Source organism: Zalophus californianus, chromosome 3 (assembly GCF_009762305.2).
Source record: "Zalophus californianus isolate mZalCal1 chromosome 3, mZalCal1.pri.v2, whole genome shotgun sequence".
NCBI classification, from domain to species: domain Eukaryota; kingdom Metazoa; phylum Chordata; class Mammalia; order Carnivora; family Otariidae; genus Zalophus; species Zalophus californianus.
In genome coordinates, this window is record NC_045597.1 from 129777097 (window position 1) to 129792934 (window position 15838).

A 15838-nucleotide genomic window follows, 5' to 3' on the forward strand; every position below is an offset into this window, starting at 1 on the left:
TTCTTTGCTTATGGACCAAGACAGGAAGTGATCCTGCACAAGTCCAGTGTTCTGAATAATTTGTAGGCCAATAAAACACCATGCTCTGTTCCATCTTAGACCTTTGAAACTATATTGTTGCTGAGTGTGGAACGCCTTCTGCCCCCACTTGATCATCTCACTGCTACTCCATCTTCAGAGTTTAGCTTAGATGTGGTAGTCTTCCTTCCTCACCCCACCACCAGCACCCCCAGGTGCCCTGTGTTCACTCTCAGCTAGAAAATCCCTATGAACTGGATAAAAATTACTAGATTCCTCATCTCTTTACTCCAATCCGTTGAGATCAACACCTGTATCTTGTGCTCTGACATACCTAATGCTTAAATGCAAAGTAAGCACAAAGACTATTCAATATACTTTAATATATAAAAGCAGTGTATATACGTAATATCATGGTAATTAAGAGCACAAGCCATGGAGTCAAATATCTAAGATTGTGACTTGGTGCCCACCGTTACTGCTTGTGATCTTGGACAAGTTATTTAGCACCCTGTGCCTCAGTTTCCTGTTAAATGAGTATAATGATAGTATCTACCTAATGAGATTTTTGTGACGCTAAATGAGTTCATGCAGGTAAAGTGCTTAGAGCAGCGCCAGGCACGCAGAGTAAAAACTGCTCTTATTAATATTGTTATAGTTTTTTTTAAGTTTTTATTTATTTATTTGACAGAGAGAGACACAGCGAGAGAGGGAACACAAGCAGAGGGAGGGGGAGAGGGAGAAGGAGGCTTCCCACGGAGCAGGGAGCCTGATGCGGGGCTCGATCCCAGAACCCTGGGATCATGACCTGAGCCGAAGGCGGAAGCTTAATGACTGAGCCACCCAGGCGCCCCTCTTATTAATATTGTTAATCTCATCTCATATCTCCCCCACCTCCCTTTCATCCTCACCTCCAAGCTCTCTCTCTTTTTACACACAGGTACACAGAAACAAAAGCATGTTTGAGGGCCAGCATTATTTGGTAGTTAACCACAGTGTAATTAAACCACATTTTGGCAAGTTTTTTTTTAGCTCTTGGGAAGTCAATGTTACTTTGGGGAAAGAGCACTGAACTAGAAATGGTCCACGTCCCAGACCGTCTTCTAAGGTATCTATCTCAAAAAGGAACATTCCTTTGAATGTGCTCATTACTCTGTATGCCTTTTTTTTAATAGAACAGATTTTTAGATACATTGTGTTTAATTCCATGTAAGAGTTCCAGCACTGCATTGTCTACCATCAGAAACTTGGAACCTTAAGGTACAGGGAAAAGCATATTAAATAGGGGTCAGGGAATTAGGTACCCTAAGCGTGCATTGGAGAGGTCACAATTAATCTGGGCCTCATTACTGCATCTGATGAACTAAAGCCTGAAAATTCAATGAATCTATTTTGAGATAGAGAAAAGACATTTAAAGGTAACACTCATGTTGACAGAGAGAAATGTTATATATATGCAACGGAGTCTTATCCAGCCATGAGAAATCCTGCCATTTGCGACAAATGGATGGACCTTGAGGGCATTATGCTAAGTGGAGTAACTCAAAGAAAGACAAATGTGGTATAAGTTCTATAAGATAGAACACGGAGAGTAAGTAGGAAAGAAATACTAAAATGAATCATGTGGAACCTAAAAAAGCAGAACTCATATAAATAGAGAGTAGAATAGTGGTTGCCAGGAGCTGGAAAGTAAGGGAAATGGGGAGATGTTGGTCAAAGGCTATAAACTTCTAGTTATAAGATGAATACGTTCTGGAGATCTCATGTCCAGCATGGTGATTGTGGCTCACAATACTGTGTTACATACTTGAAAGTTGCCAAGAGAGTACATCTGAAATGGTCCCATCACAAAAAAGAAGTGGTAATTATGTAATACGATGGCAATATCAGCTAATGCTACAGTGGTATTCATTATTCAATATACAAGTGTATTAAATTGACACACACACCTTCAGCTTACACAATGTTCCAGGTCAATTATGTTTCAATAAAGTAGGGCAGGGGGTGAGAAAGAAATGTACAGAATGACTATTCTTGTGAAAATGGGTGGTAAACAAGTCAGGAAATGTAGGTGAGGCAATCTTGAAGACTCTGGTTTCTTTGCTCCAGATCTTGAGAGCATGGTGGACATGAGTTGTGCCCCGAAATAGGGAGCTCACTGACTTTTTTCCCTATTGCTCTAATATGAGAAGATGCTTTTGAAAATAATCTATATAATGCGCCAATTTTAAAGAGCATTTAAACTTGGTAGGTTTGGCCTGGGTTTTAAAGGAGCAAATGGGCACAGACCACAGGAGCAGCTAGGGAGGTAGAGAGTATCTCTCAATGGCTACCACACCAGAAACTATGAGGAAGGGGAGAAAAGGCAACTGACTAGGATGAACTCAAATATTTCCAATCTTCATTAGAAATGGCAGAGATGAGGGGTGCCTCGCTGGCTCAGTCAGTTAAGCATCTGACTCTTGATTTCGGCTCAGGTCATGATCTCAGCGTCGTGCGATCTAGCCCCCCATGGTGCTCTGTGCTCAGCAGGGAGTATGCTTGGGATTCTCTCTCTCCCTTTGCCCCTCCCCCTGCTTTCACACTCTCTCTCTCTCTCTCTCAAATAAAATAAATAAATAAAACTTAAAAAAAAAAGAAGAAATGACAAAGGTGATAGTGGGGAGGTGAGGAGAAAACCTTGCCAGATCACCCCAATGTTAACACGAGATTTTGAAATCTAGATTAGGGCCCCTGTGGGTTCCTAAATGAGATCGAAAACAGTATGTAGCTCTGTGTGAAGAGTTTTTAGATTCTTAATTGGATTTTTATCTTGAAATGAAATTGTTTATTGTAATTTAAATACGTGGGAATAAGAGGCACAGATTGTATTTCTAAGAGCACTTATATTTGGAATAACCATCATCTCTATTCGAGATAGCTTTTTTTTAATTTTTAGATGCCAATTGCTAATTCATATCCCCCTAACAATTTTCACTGATATATTAGCAACCGTTTATTTTTTAAAAAATCAGGACCTGTTGATATAAAATGGAGGGTTTTTCATTGTTTTGTGATGTTACCGGTTGCACGAGGGAGCATAAAGATAGAACACGGAGAGTAAGTAGGAAAGAAATACTAAAATGAATCATGCTCACCAGGTCCTGGGTGTTCTACGTGAGCTATGGAGTCAGACCTTGACACGGCTCACATAGACAGGCCAAGAATTAATGAAAACAAATCTAAATGCCACAAAGTGACAAGATGGGAAAGGTAATGCTTCCTATTTGTTAATGCAGCATTACCTATCACAGAGGGTTGAATATGTGCTAGCTAATTGCACACTTGAATTTCCTAGGAAATCAGATCTTCATAGATAGAAAGATGCTTATACTTCTATTAGCAAATAAGAATTAACAAAAATGATAACAGCTATCAATCAAAGTAACATCCTAGTAGTGGACATCACAGAAACGTGGAAACAGCGTAGCCAATATGGCATAAAGAAATGCCAACAAAGGAAATGCATTTGCAGATCCCACTGAGAAGCAAAACCCCATAAAGGGGAAGGCCCATTGTTGCAAGAACACAGACTTAGGCTCTTAATTATTCAAAAAATATAATTTAGTGGCATTTGAAAATGCAGTTCAGAGGCCCTCTGTAATATATATTAATATACACTTGCTACTGTATTATTTCCTCTTCTTGAGGGTAAAGACCAGTCTTCTACTTGTTTTCCAATGTATTCAGAGTTTTCCAGTTTGTGGTTTTTGGTCAATAATAAATATTTTTATCTGAATGTTGGATTTTCTCCTATGAAGATCAAAGGATGATGTCTGATGTCTGAGTATTTTAACTGTGGAATAACTGAACTGTTGTTAAGATTAAAAAAAAAAATAGCATGGGGGCGCCTGGGTGGCTCAGTCAGTTAAGTGTCTGCCTTCGACTCAGGTCATGATCTCGGGGTCCTGGGACCAAGCCCCACGTGGGGCTCCCGGCTCAGTGGGGAGTCTGCTTCTAGCTCTGCCTCTGCCTCTGTCCACCCCCATCAAATAAATAAATTTTTAAAAGTGGCATGGTAATAATTACAAGTAATGAAGTTTATGAAGTAAAAAATTTAAAAATTAAAGAATCAAAATAGCTTCTATATTTAGAGTAAGCCCTTATGGCGTTTCTACATTTATTCCTGTGCCACTTCTCAGGATATGTTTCTCGCTCATATTCAGAGAAAATGTCTCTTTCTAAGTGCTTTTTTATGAAGGAAACATAATATGTGCTGGCCTAACAGTAAGAAGTGAAACACTGATTCAGGGTTTCCTGATGGATGAAATTAATTTAGAAAAGAAATATAAATAGAAGCAGACAGAATAGTTATGAGTAGATGAGCCAGAGCTGTCCACATGAGCTATGACGCAGAAGCTATTGCTTTGGGCACAGGTTCCCGGGAAGTCCTTTGAGGGCTGAGTTTATTGTTTCGGGTGCCCGTTGGTGAGAGCCTGCCGGCACTGCTCTTTGCTCCGTGTCTTTCTGATAGCACACTGACCTGACTGATTACTTCATATCCAGCCCTCATTCTTGGGATGTCCTGTAGGGTAACCGTGTTTGTAATCCCAATAGCACAGTGCAGCACGATGTTATTTCCTCGTTCACGGTTTTGCTGGCGCCCCAAAAGACAGAGTGGTTATTTCAAGGACATGTTTGCTGATTTAGGTGGCAGTGGCTTCCACTGAGATGCTATCACCTCTGAACAAGGACACATTTATTCCACCAGCAGGGCTGCCCATCGCGAACTGAGTCTAAAGATAGCTTTCCCTAATGGTCATCTGTAACCTTTGGCCTTTTTCACATCGCACTGGCTAAAAACTCTAACTCCTTACATTAGGAGGTTCAGAGTTCCAATTAAGTCTTCTGTTACCAGTGCATTTAAAAGCCTATCATTTTGACGCCTTCCTTTTTCTTTCCTGTGACTTCTCCAAAGAGAAAAATAAAAGGAAATAAGATGACCCACAAACACTCTGGATTATGGGGACATGATGTTTTATAATAGTTTTATTCTACCACGGGTAAAAGTAGGGATCTGAGACCCTGCCGATGCTAAGTGTATTTGCTGCTTCGTGTTTCCAGATGACCAAGAATGGCACAGTGGAATCTGAAGAAGCTAGCACTCTTACCGTGGATGACATTTCTGATGATGATATTGATTTAGACAACACAGAGGTAGACGAGTACTTCTTTCTACAACCCCTGCCGACGAAAAAAAGGAGAGCACTGCTGCGGGCCTCGGGGGTGAAAAAGATTGATGTGGAAGAAAAGCACGAACTGCGTGCCATCCGCCTGTCGAGAGAGGACTGTGGCTGCGACTGCCGAGTATTCTGTGATCCAGAAACTTGTACCTGCAGCCTGGCAGGCATTAAGTGTCAGGTAAGGATCTAGATTTCACGGACTCCCAAGAGGAGACCTCATACCCCCACCCCCCACCCCCCCCCCACGTGACAGAGAAAGAAGTTGCTCCCGTATAGGAAGAAATTTTGCAGCAAGGCATGACCTACGGCTCAAGAAGAGAGAAATACCAAGTCAGGGACATTTCTGGGTGTACATAATACGCTGATACAAATAAGATACGATGTGAGAGGCAACCCAAGCTGTAGCTTAGTCCATCAGAATTATTTCCTCTTGGATTCATTTATTGTAACAGCGTATTGTGGGTTTTTACAAGCACTCAGAGAGATCGCGACATCTCTGACATAGGAGTTTGTGTTCCCGGATCCATCGACCGGGTACGAAGCGACGATAGGTGAGTGATGGCACACACTGGTGGGAAAATGACAAGACTGGGACTTAAGAAAATGGAGTTCTACTCCTGGCTCTGCTTTCCACCAGCTGTGTGAAATTGGCAAGTCAGGTAAGCTTTCTGGGCTCAGTTTCCTTATCTCAAAAATGAGAGGGCTGTCCTGAACGGGCAGTTGGCAAACTGTGGTTCACGGGACAAATCTGGCTGCCACCCGTTTCTGTAAATAACATCTGAGCGAAGCCCAGCCATTTTGCGTCTCTTTGTTTGTCTGTTTTGGTGTCGTCTGTGACCACTGTCAGTGCTTTTACAGCGGCAGTGGGTAGTTGCCAGGGACACTGTAGGGCCCACAAAACCTAAAATATTTCTTCTCTGGCCCTTTACCAAAAAAAAAAAAAAAAAAAAAAGGAAGAGTTTACCAACCCAGGGACCAGACGATCCTCAAGTCCCCGTACGTCTGTATGATTTATGCTCCATGATTGGCTAGGTGTCATTATTTTATGAGGAAACTTGCCTTTTTTGATAAGGACAGCCACTCAGGCAGGCAAAAAAAAAGAGGCTAGTTCTCATCCGCTAAACAGTTGCTTAAAGTGGATTAACAGAAAAGGGATTCATGAGTAAGAAAACAGTTATAGACTCTGGCTCTGCCCCCTGCCATTACTTTTTACTGAAACCAGGATGACTGTGCTGAGTGTGCCTTCTCCTCTGTGACAGAGGACATTCCCTGCGCCTGGATAAGGTGGCAGGCGGGGCTGGTTCTTTCTGGGGGCCCGTGCTCTGGTCTGCATACAGCTTAATTTGTAGCAATTTAGCAAAGGTCTTGGGAGGGCCCTTGGATTGCCGAGAATTCCACCTATGATCACCTGAGCAACGAGTTCAGTCCCGCCACGCTAGGTGAACCCAAACACCAAACACTCTGCCAACAGAGCCCAGTCGCTCTAATTCTGGGATGTCAGTGACATGAGCCTCCCTTTCCCTCAAGAAGCTTATAGCCTCCTGGAGTGGGGAGGGGCAGCCGAGAGCCAGGACCTAAATGCATGGGTCCACCAGCCAGAGTCATAAGTGGGCACAGCGGTCCCAGCCCTGCAGGACACCGTGGACCAGGGATCCAAACAAATGGAAGGAAAACCAAGGAGAACGAACTATCAGGCTACATGAGACTAAGTGGTGTCAATCTGGCCATGTTGGGCAGAAAAGTTCATTTTATAATAAGCCAAGAAGAGGGGGATGGCTAGTATGGAAAATGTCCTCTAGATTAAAAATAGCAGGTAGGGATGGGGGCAGTAAATTTGTGTCGTTTAACATTGGGCATGTGAGGCCGCGTGCTGCGGAAGTGAAGGGAGCCTGGGGAAAGGAGAGACTTTGAAAATACAGGAGCAAAAGTAATAGGCTGGGGAGAAAGGGGGGGGAGGGGAGAACGGGGAGAGAAGAAAGCACGGGGGGGGGAGGGTCCGTGAACTAAAACGCCACACTTACAGCCATGACTCATTTTTATTTTGAATACAGGTTTTAAGCCCAGGCTGACGCTTAAGACATTTGCAGTCTTCACTTGCCCTCTTCGTTTCTTTGCAGTGTGATTATCACTGGTTCTGGCGCGAGTGGGATTAAGTGATGCCAGATTCAAAGGGGTTGCGGAGAGGTGCTGGAGTTGTCTTGGGTCTGTAAGAGTTCCGCGGCGCTAATCTGTGTTCTTCCTTCCAAGGTGGATCGAATGTCTTTCCCATGCGGCTGCACTAAAGAAGGATGTAGTAACACAGCAGGTAGAATTGAATTTAATCCGATCCGTGTCCGGACTCACTTTTTGCACACGATCATGAAACTTGAACTGGAGAAAACCCGGGAGCAGCAGATCCCCACGCTGAACGGCTGCCACGGCGACATAAGCGCTCACAGTAGCTCCATGGGCCCCGTGGCGCACTCGGTGGAATATTCCATCGCGGACAACTTCGAGATTGAGACGGAGCCCCAGGCCGCCGTGCTGCACCTGCAGTCGGCCGAGGAGTTAGACTGCCAAGGGGAGGCGGAGGAGGAGGAGGAGGAGGAGGAGGAAGAGGAGGAGGAGGAGGAGGAGGAGGACGGCAGCAGCTTCTGCAGCGGGGTCACCGATTCCAGCACGCAGAGCCTGGCGCCTAGTGAGTCGGAGGAGGAGGAGGAGGAGGAGGACGACGACGACGACGACGAGAAGGGGGACAGCTTCGTGGAAGGTTTGGGCACCCATGCGGAAGTCGTCCCGCTCCCTTCCGTCCTCTGTTACTCCGATGGCTCGGCCGTCCACGAAGGGCACGCGAAAAATGCTTCTTTTTATGCCAACTCTTCAACTCTGTATTACCAAATCGATAGCCACCTTCCAGGAACGCCTCACCAGATCTCCGAGAGCTATTCGGAAAGAGACCCTGTGAAAACCGGTACCCTGTCGCTGGTGCCTTACACCATGACCCCGGAGCAGTTTGTGGACTATGCCCGGCACGCCGAAGAGGCCTACGGCGCCCCCCACTACCCGGCCGCCAACCCCTCTGTCATCGTTTGCTGCTCCTCCGCAGAAAGTGACAGCGGTGTGCCCTGCAATAGCTTATATTCCGAACCCAGGTCCAGTCATCCTCAAGTGGAATTTCACTCATACTTGAAAGGCCCCTCCCAGGAAGGGTTTGTCTCCGCGTTGAATGGCGACAGTCACATTTCAGAGCACCCTGCGGAGAATTCTTTGAGCCTGGCAGAAAAGAGCAGATTGCACGAAGAGTGCATCAAATCACCCGTGGTTGAGACCGTCCCCGTTTAGTAGCTCAGATCCTCCTAGGACCACCCCTTCTCTTACCGAAAGCCCTGTATTTCATTCGATTTCCTGGGCCCGTGGTTTTTTTAAACTGAGGACCAAGAACACCCGGACTTCGGCGAATTTTCCAGACTGCATTTCGTTTTCTCCTTTCTAGCTACGTGAACTGTGGCGTTGCACAAATACGGTCTCTATGAGGATTTTAAAAGATTTCAGACTGTTTTGATAGAAAAATGCTAATTTTAAAAAAGCATAGCTCACAGTTGCCTACCTGTCAAACTGTGTGAAACCTGCCAAGCTGTGTAGATCAGAGCTCCAAGTTTTGGATTATCGGGCCTGTGCAAGATTGTTAACTGAGACTGGGAAGTAATAAGATTTAGAGTCCTAATTTTCGATAAATCTGAAGATGATGGTGACTTTTTAATGTAAAAGTAATTATTGTAAGAAAAAGATTTAATCGTTCCATGTGTATTTTATTCATGGTAGTTAGAAGTCACGTTTTGATGAAAATGAACAGCCGCATGTTCTTTTAAGCTGAAGACGCATAGTTAGTACCACCGCGCATGCCCACATGGATTGCGTCTGGAATCCATTCACGTTTTTATGATCATGACTGATCAGATTTGCAAATACTTTCTTAAGGGTGAAATAGGCCTATTTTTGCTATTTTGGACAAATAAATGAGTCTATATGTGCAGGTCCTTACACAGTTTTCTCTAAAGTTAAGAGTTAGGACAATCCTCTGGTGAGGGTCTAGTCATTGCCCTCCCTCAGCTGACTCCAGAGTTGGAGGTAGAAGGAATTGCCTTTCTTTTTTAAACAGCATCATCTTGGTTCTTAGCTTGGACAGCACCTTTAAACTCTACTCCCCTACATCCAAATGCACTTTAGTGCCCCTTCATGGTACCTTGTGAGGGGTGGGGACTGAGAACTCTTTGAGATGAAAAATTAAAAAAGAAATTTTTTTAATTTGTAACTATTATAAAGTTCATATAATTAATATAGAGGAATCATCCAATGATACTTTATGAAGGAAAAATGACCTATTTTCCTTCGCCACTCTGAAGACCTAACTCGGTAAAAGCAGAGGAGGCAGAAGAAACCTGGAAGAGACACATCCTCAGCAACCAGCCTTTTCTACTGCGTGATCAATCCATCTCTACAAAATGAGTATATAAGGAGATTTCCTTTTAGTGACTAGCTGATTGAAGGGGGCCTCTACCCAAATACTCAACTAGGCCTTACTTTTCTGAAGCGTTTTGATTTCTCTTGCCTGGGACAATTAGCAAAACAGTCCAGAATGCGTTGAATACTTTCTAATTACCTCATGTTCTCTTATTAAAGGGGACAGATAGAAATTAAAACATGCACTCCCCACCTTTAGATTATCTGCACTTGGTTCGTCGGAGGACTTCTAAGATCCCGTTTTCCTGTACATTAATTTAGGTACCTAACTAGTGTGTTCTACCTTCCCCTCCCAATGCAATATGACTATGCTAAGTCTGTTTCATATTTTCAACCTTCTGTTGTTACAGCATTTCACATTTTATGCCTCTTTGAAATGTGGACATGCCTTGCTCTTCAGTGACTGCATCGCTAATTTTTATGTCTTCTAGACTTAGGTGTTTAGAAATATGGATATAAATATATGGTAGCTCTCAATTCTTTAAAAAATACTATTTTATTTCATTGAACTTAAAAATGTTTGATCTCAAGAAAGTCCTCCAGTGGAAAAGTTTCTGCTAAAACTTGGTTTGGGGAAAACATGTCTCCCGGGGCAGCTCCTTCCTCTTTGCGGTCGGTCCCGCCCTCTCTCCCCTCTCCAGGGGGCCAGATTTATAACCATTAATGTTAACATTAAAGGAGCTTTGGGTGTGTCCTTATGGAAGTAGCAGTGAGGAGGGCAGGCATGTGACTCTTGAATGATAAGCCCTTTGGGTTAATCAGATTGGGGTTTTTGTTCAAATCTCAATAGTATGTCTCACGTTGTCTACAAAGTTACACTTTTTAGTGCTTGGTTTACAAAACTGTTTCCCTTACCAATACAATCTAAAGAGCACAGGCCCAAAGAAAAATGACAAGAGGCTACTGTTCCTTCATTTAGGCATGTGAAAAAACCACATGGGCCCTATTTGCTGGACCATTACAAGCCCTTGAAATACTTACTTGTGAAGCAGTCAGCATATTCTTAGAACACAGACGGTGGCGAGGGGAGAAGAGACTGGCTGGGGCCAAGTTGAAGGGTAGAATGTCAGTCCAGTTTCTGCAAGGATAGATACTTAATTTGGTTCAGCTTTGTATTTGCAAGAAGGTTGACGCCTACTTGTTTGTTTGGCTAGGTCTCTGTTTTGTAGCTTCATTTCCAAAAGGATGCTTAACCTAGAAACATGTAAACAAAAAAAAAAAAATCAGAGGTTTTTCCCCTGTCCAATTGGAGTTGAAAGTCACTGGGCACAGAAGGATTAACTTTCCAAGCATGAATTCCATTACAAATTTTCATACACATAACCTAACCCCTAAACATCTCCCACAAACTACATACACAGATTACCTATTAAAACACACACACACACACACACACACACACACACACACACACACACGCAAGCACGCACGCACATGATGTATACTACACACGGGAGAATGACAGATTTTAGGCTATGGCCAATAATAAACACTGTATTTTTTCCCTGCCTTAGGACTGGATGCCGTTTTATGATCAAAAAAGGTCTAGAAAAGAGGATAATTTGTAAAGCTATAGTTTGAAAATGTCGGGTCAAAGTTGCCAATAATATTAATGATGGATTCATTTCATTGTTACTTCCTTTCCCAGAAATGCTGAGAGAGCACTGTGTTCCATCTGACTTTTTTTTTCCGTTAATAGCCCTTCTATTCAACAAAAACTGCCCACATGCCAGGAGAGCGCTACAGTTTTTCTAAGCTTTTTAAAATGGGGATCAAGCTAGATGCAGCCAGTTGGGATACTTAAGATCTTTACACTGAGACACAATGACACCTGACCTGCAGCTGTTGTATTGCCCCCATAGTATATCTCACCAAATTTCTGTCTTTTTCTGACATGCGGCTTTTTAGTCATTGACTGCCAATGGCAAAGCTTCGTGCTTTGGTCCCTGTTGTTTTAGCACCAGCCCTGTGCTTTTTATTGGGACTTAATTCCCAGTTATAATCCAGACCAGATTGATTTGCAAATCAAGTGGCTGGAGCAGCTTGCATTTCCTTTGTCATTCTAGGTTTCCTTTGGGAGAAAGAAGTCAACGAAAGAGATTTACTTAAGTTCCCCACCGCCCATCGTTTAATCATTGATTATTAAGACATAAGTAAAACGTGTTCGACTCATGTCTTTTGTTAGCTGAATAATATAGTTACTTTTTTAAAAGTCATTCTTTTCTTTGTGATAAAACTATATTTTTCCCAGTGTACCAGCCACATATAAAATGTGAAGTGAATATTATTCGAGTCATAAAATCTTCACAATCATTTATGGCCCAGCAATAACCCCCCGCAAAAAAAAAAAAAAAAAACCTCTATGAATTACAGAAACACTCGCCACAAAATAATCAAGAAGCTAAGAGATTATAAGTGATTATGTTCTTTATACTTTTTACATTCTAACAGATGATATCCCAGCAAAATTCTGCTTTGGTTATCATTAAACAGGGAAATAGATCATGATTTATTTCCTATACATTGATATATCATTGGTTCTCTAATTAAACTTCGATATTGTACAAGTTTATAATTCTTTGGTCTTGATATTTAGAATTTACTAAGTATCAACTCTATCAACAAATACTTATAGAACACCTACTCTGCTAGAGGAAGTGTTCTAAGTGGGTAAAAAGAGGAGTGGCATGAAATAATCAAGCCTCACTGTAATTCTTTTTGTTGTTGTTCTTTTTTTTTATTATGTTATGTTAGTCACCACAAAGTACCTCATTAGTACTTGATGTAGTGCTCCATGATTCATTGTTTGCGTATAACACCCAGTGCTCCATGCAGAACGTGCCCTCCCCAATACCCACCACCAGGCTAACCCATCCCCCCACCCCCCTCCCCTCCAGAACCCTCAGTTTGTTTGTCAGAGTCCATCGTCTCTCATGGTTCGTCTCCCCCTCCGATTTCCCCCCCTTCATTCTTCCCCTCCTGCTATCCTCTTCTTTTTTTTTTTTTTTTTAACATATAATGTATTATTTGTTTCAGAAGTACAGGTCTGTGATTCAACAGCCTTGCACAATTCACAGCGCTCACCATAGCGCATACCCTCCCCAATGTCTATCAGCCAGCCACCCCATCCCTCCCACCTCCCACCACTCCAGCAACCCTCAGTTTGTTTCCTGAGATTAAGAATTCCTCACTGTAATTCTTTTAACTGGTGATTTTATATCACGAATTAGAAAAAGTGACATCAATTCTTGTCTAATTATATTCAAATTGTAACTAAAAGGATACTTCTTTTCCCTAAATTAATGAAATTCACTGGATGCTCTTCTTTTCCTCTCCCCCTGTCCAAAATTTCTGAATTAAATCTAGACTCAGCTAGAGCAACTGAATCGAATGAAAAAGAGATTTTCAGCTAATTGCTTCTTCAGTGTTAGGTCTATATAAGCGATGCTAAATTTATACTAGCAAACTCCTACCGGATAGTTTCCAAAGCTGGTTGACTCATATATAAACCAGGAAACATTCCGGGAAAACTTTGAAACAATGATGTGGAAAATAATCACCTTTACTTCTATTTATAAACAAACAACCTAAAAAATTAGCAAAACCATAGTTCCAAGTTCCAAAGGCATTGCCTTGTAGCCTGTAGAAAACTGAGGTCATTCGGGCCACCTCAGTTTTCGCTGGGGTTACGAAACCATCAAATGAGCAGGTGGAAAATGGACATTCTCAGAAGTCAGATAGAGACTGCTTTTTTAAAAGGTGCCACGAAGCCTTCCATTTCTCCAAATATGACTTCACCTTCCTGTTTAAAAATGGCATCTGTCCTTATTCTCTCACAGAAAGTTTAGAGTGTTATTACTGTAGCCAGTGTATAAAAGACCAGCCTTGAGTGGGAAGTACCTTCTTATTTTCAAAGGCAAGACTCAAGTGTAATTTGAAACCAGAACTCTCTGTGTATCCTTTACCACAACCAACATGGAAAGTTTAAAGCCTTAATCGCTCTCCATTCTAACACAAATTTGCAACTTCTGATTATATTATTCTGAGATCTGCTAACTTGTGCTCAAGCAACTTAAATACCTAAGCCACATGCCACAGCTTCGCACAAATAGCACAGTTCAACAGATGTTTACTGGCGCATTAAAGAATTCAATTGACTTAATTTAACTGAGTATCAGCAATCGAAAAGCCCATTAAAATTATGGCGGTGTCAGGGTGGGGTGAGGACGGAATCTAAGCAAAATAAGTGGTGGTGTCTCCCGGGAACCGTAATGTTTCCGCAGAGCTGAACTAGAATTTTCACCAGAAAAACTAGATTCACAAATGGCAGCCTGAAACCTAGAAGGGGCAGTGACAATCTCGAAACTCAGAGCCCAGTTGGTGTTAAACATCTGCTGCCCACCATCCACATCGGTTACGTCTTACTCTCTAAAGATCATTTGATGCTTGCTTTAAAAAATAAAAAAGTCGAGCTCCAACATGCTAAAGAAACTATTTTTAAGATTTAGACACATTTTATATTAAAGTGACTGACAGACTATTGTCAAAAGTGATGAATATGGAAATAAAAGAGCTCTTTAATATTTTACCTGTCAAATCTGCATATTTAATGTGACTTTTTAAAATAGTCACTTCTAAGTTTTACTTCAACTCCTCTCAGCTTTCAAATTAAACCATGAGACCCCCCCTTCCAACCAACCAATGAAGGTGGGGTTTTTTGTTTATTTTCTTTCTTATCAGAAATTCAAACTCAAAAGCTTGACATGACCTGGGTTTTACCTGGCGAGTGGTCCCATGGTTAGTCTTAACTTTGGGCTGTCGGGAGAGTAAATGGACTGCCTTGGGTTTTGATCTCTGACAGTAGTAATTCAGACAGAATAATTGGAAGCAGGAAGGTGATTACAACCAGATTCAAAGCCTAAACCAGTTCATTCTTTATATGCAATTATTGTAATCTAATTAACATATAACCTAGAATTTTAGTAAATACAGGTACATGTTACATTCATGGAAAATGAAGTAATTTCAAAGATTTAAGTCATGTTGTTGACTACTTTCACTTGTGGTAAATATATCACTATACAGGGTAATTGTTTCTTAGTTGCTACTTTACACTTGCTTGTAATTCAAGAAAAGTCAGCGCTAGTGTGTCATTTTATTTCATCTCATAAATTGCTGGCAGAACTCAAGTTTCAAGAGATTATGATAGAAATTATTTTGGACAATATTTGCATTTAATGTGCTAATGATGACATTCCTTTCTTCGCATTACTCATTACCACGGTGATAATCAAATCAGTTCAGTAACTCTCATTTTTGTGACATGTATGAGGCCATTTCAATATTTTAAGATGATGTATATTGACTCGAAGTATTTAGGAAAAGACAAATTGATGGTAGAAGTTAGCCTTGCCTTTGTCTACGTGAATTTATGTGGCCTGGTTGTATGGTTTTAGTGGCAATTTTGGAATAACTGTTTTGTTAGGTATGCCTTTCCTCCTACTTTGGCTTTCTCCTAATATTTTTATCTGGCTTGGGGGTGTCTTAAAAGTTTTTTATTGATGAGTATTTGGAAGGACATTGATTTAGAAAACATCTCTTTAAAAATTATCGAGGCGCTTCTAGCACCAGAGAACTTTATCAAGTCTTACTGCCCACTATGTAAGACCAGAAACCCCTCTGTCAGGGATGTGTCCTCCGAATATGGTTTTGCTGTTGTCTCTACATAGGAAGCCTATTCAAAATTAGATAAGAATTTTAAACTTTGTAACATAATATATCCAATTTTGTTTTGCTTCTCCTTTTATGTTGGTCAGCAAGCTTTTCCCCTTAGCCGTAAAGAAAGCTACCCATCTTTAAAACAAATTCAAAGGAATTTGAAATTTTACTTATTTATTTTTGGAGATTTTATTTAAATATAAAAGAAAGGAAGGAAGGAAATAAAATCGAAATCTGAATTCTCCTAAAGAGGAAAAACGTAAATATCTAAGCCTAAGAAATAAGTTGCCTGAGGTTATTCTTTTTTTAATTAAGTGTTGTTCCTTGGATGCTTTAATGATACCCAAATGATATCTGAACTTGATAGACTTTAAATTTTA

The 15838-nt window shown here is 41.5% G+C and overlaps 1 protein-coding gene across 1 annotated transcript in view; it reads left to right on the top strand.

Annotated features, from left to right (window-relative positions):
- Positions 1-12551, top strand: part of CSRNP3 (cysteine and serine rich nuclear protein 3) — a 193586-nt gene extending 181035 nt beyond the window's left edge. The window contains exons 6-8 of the mRNA XM_027590864.2: positions 5122-5418; positions 7488-7805; positions 7842-12551. Of these exons, the coding sequence (XP_027446665.1) occupies positions 5122-5418; positions 7488-7805; positions 7842-8561 (1335 nt within the window). The 3' untranslated portion in view covers positions 8562-12551. The remainder of the gene's footprint in view (positions 1-5121; positions 5419-7487; positions 7806-7841) is intronic.
- The last annotated feature ends 3287 nt before the right edge of the window (positions 12552-15838 follow it).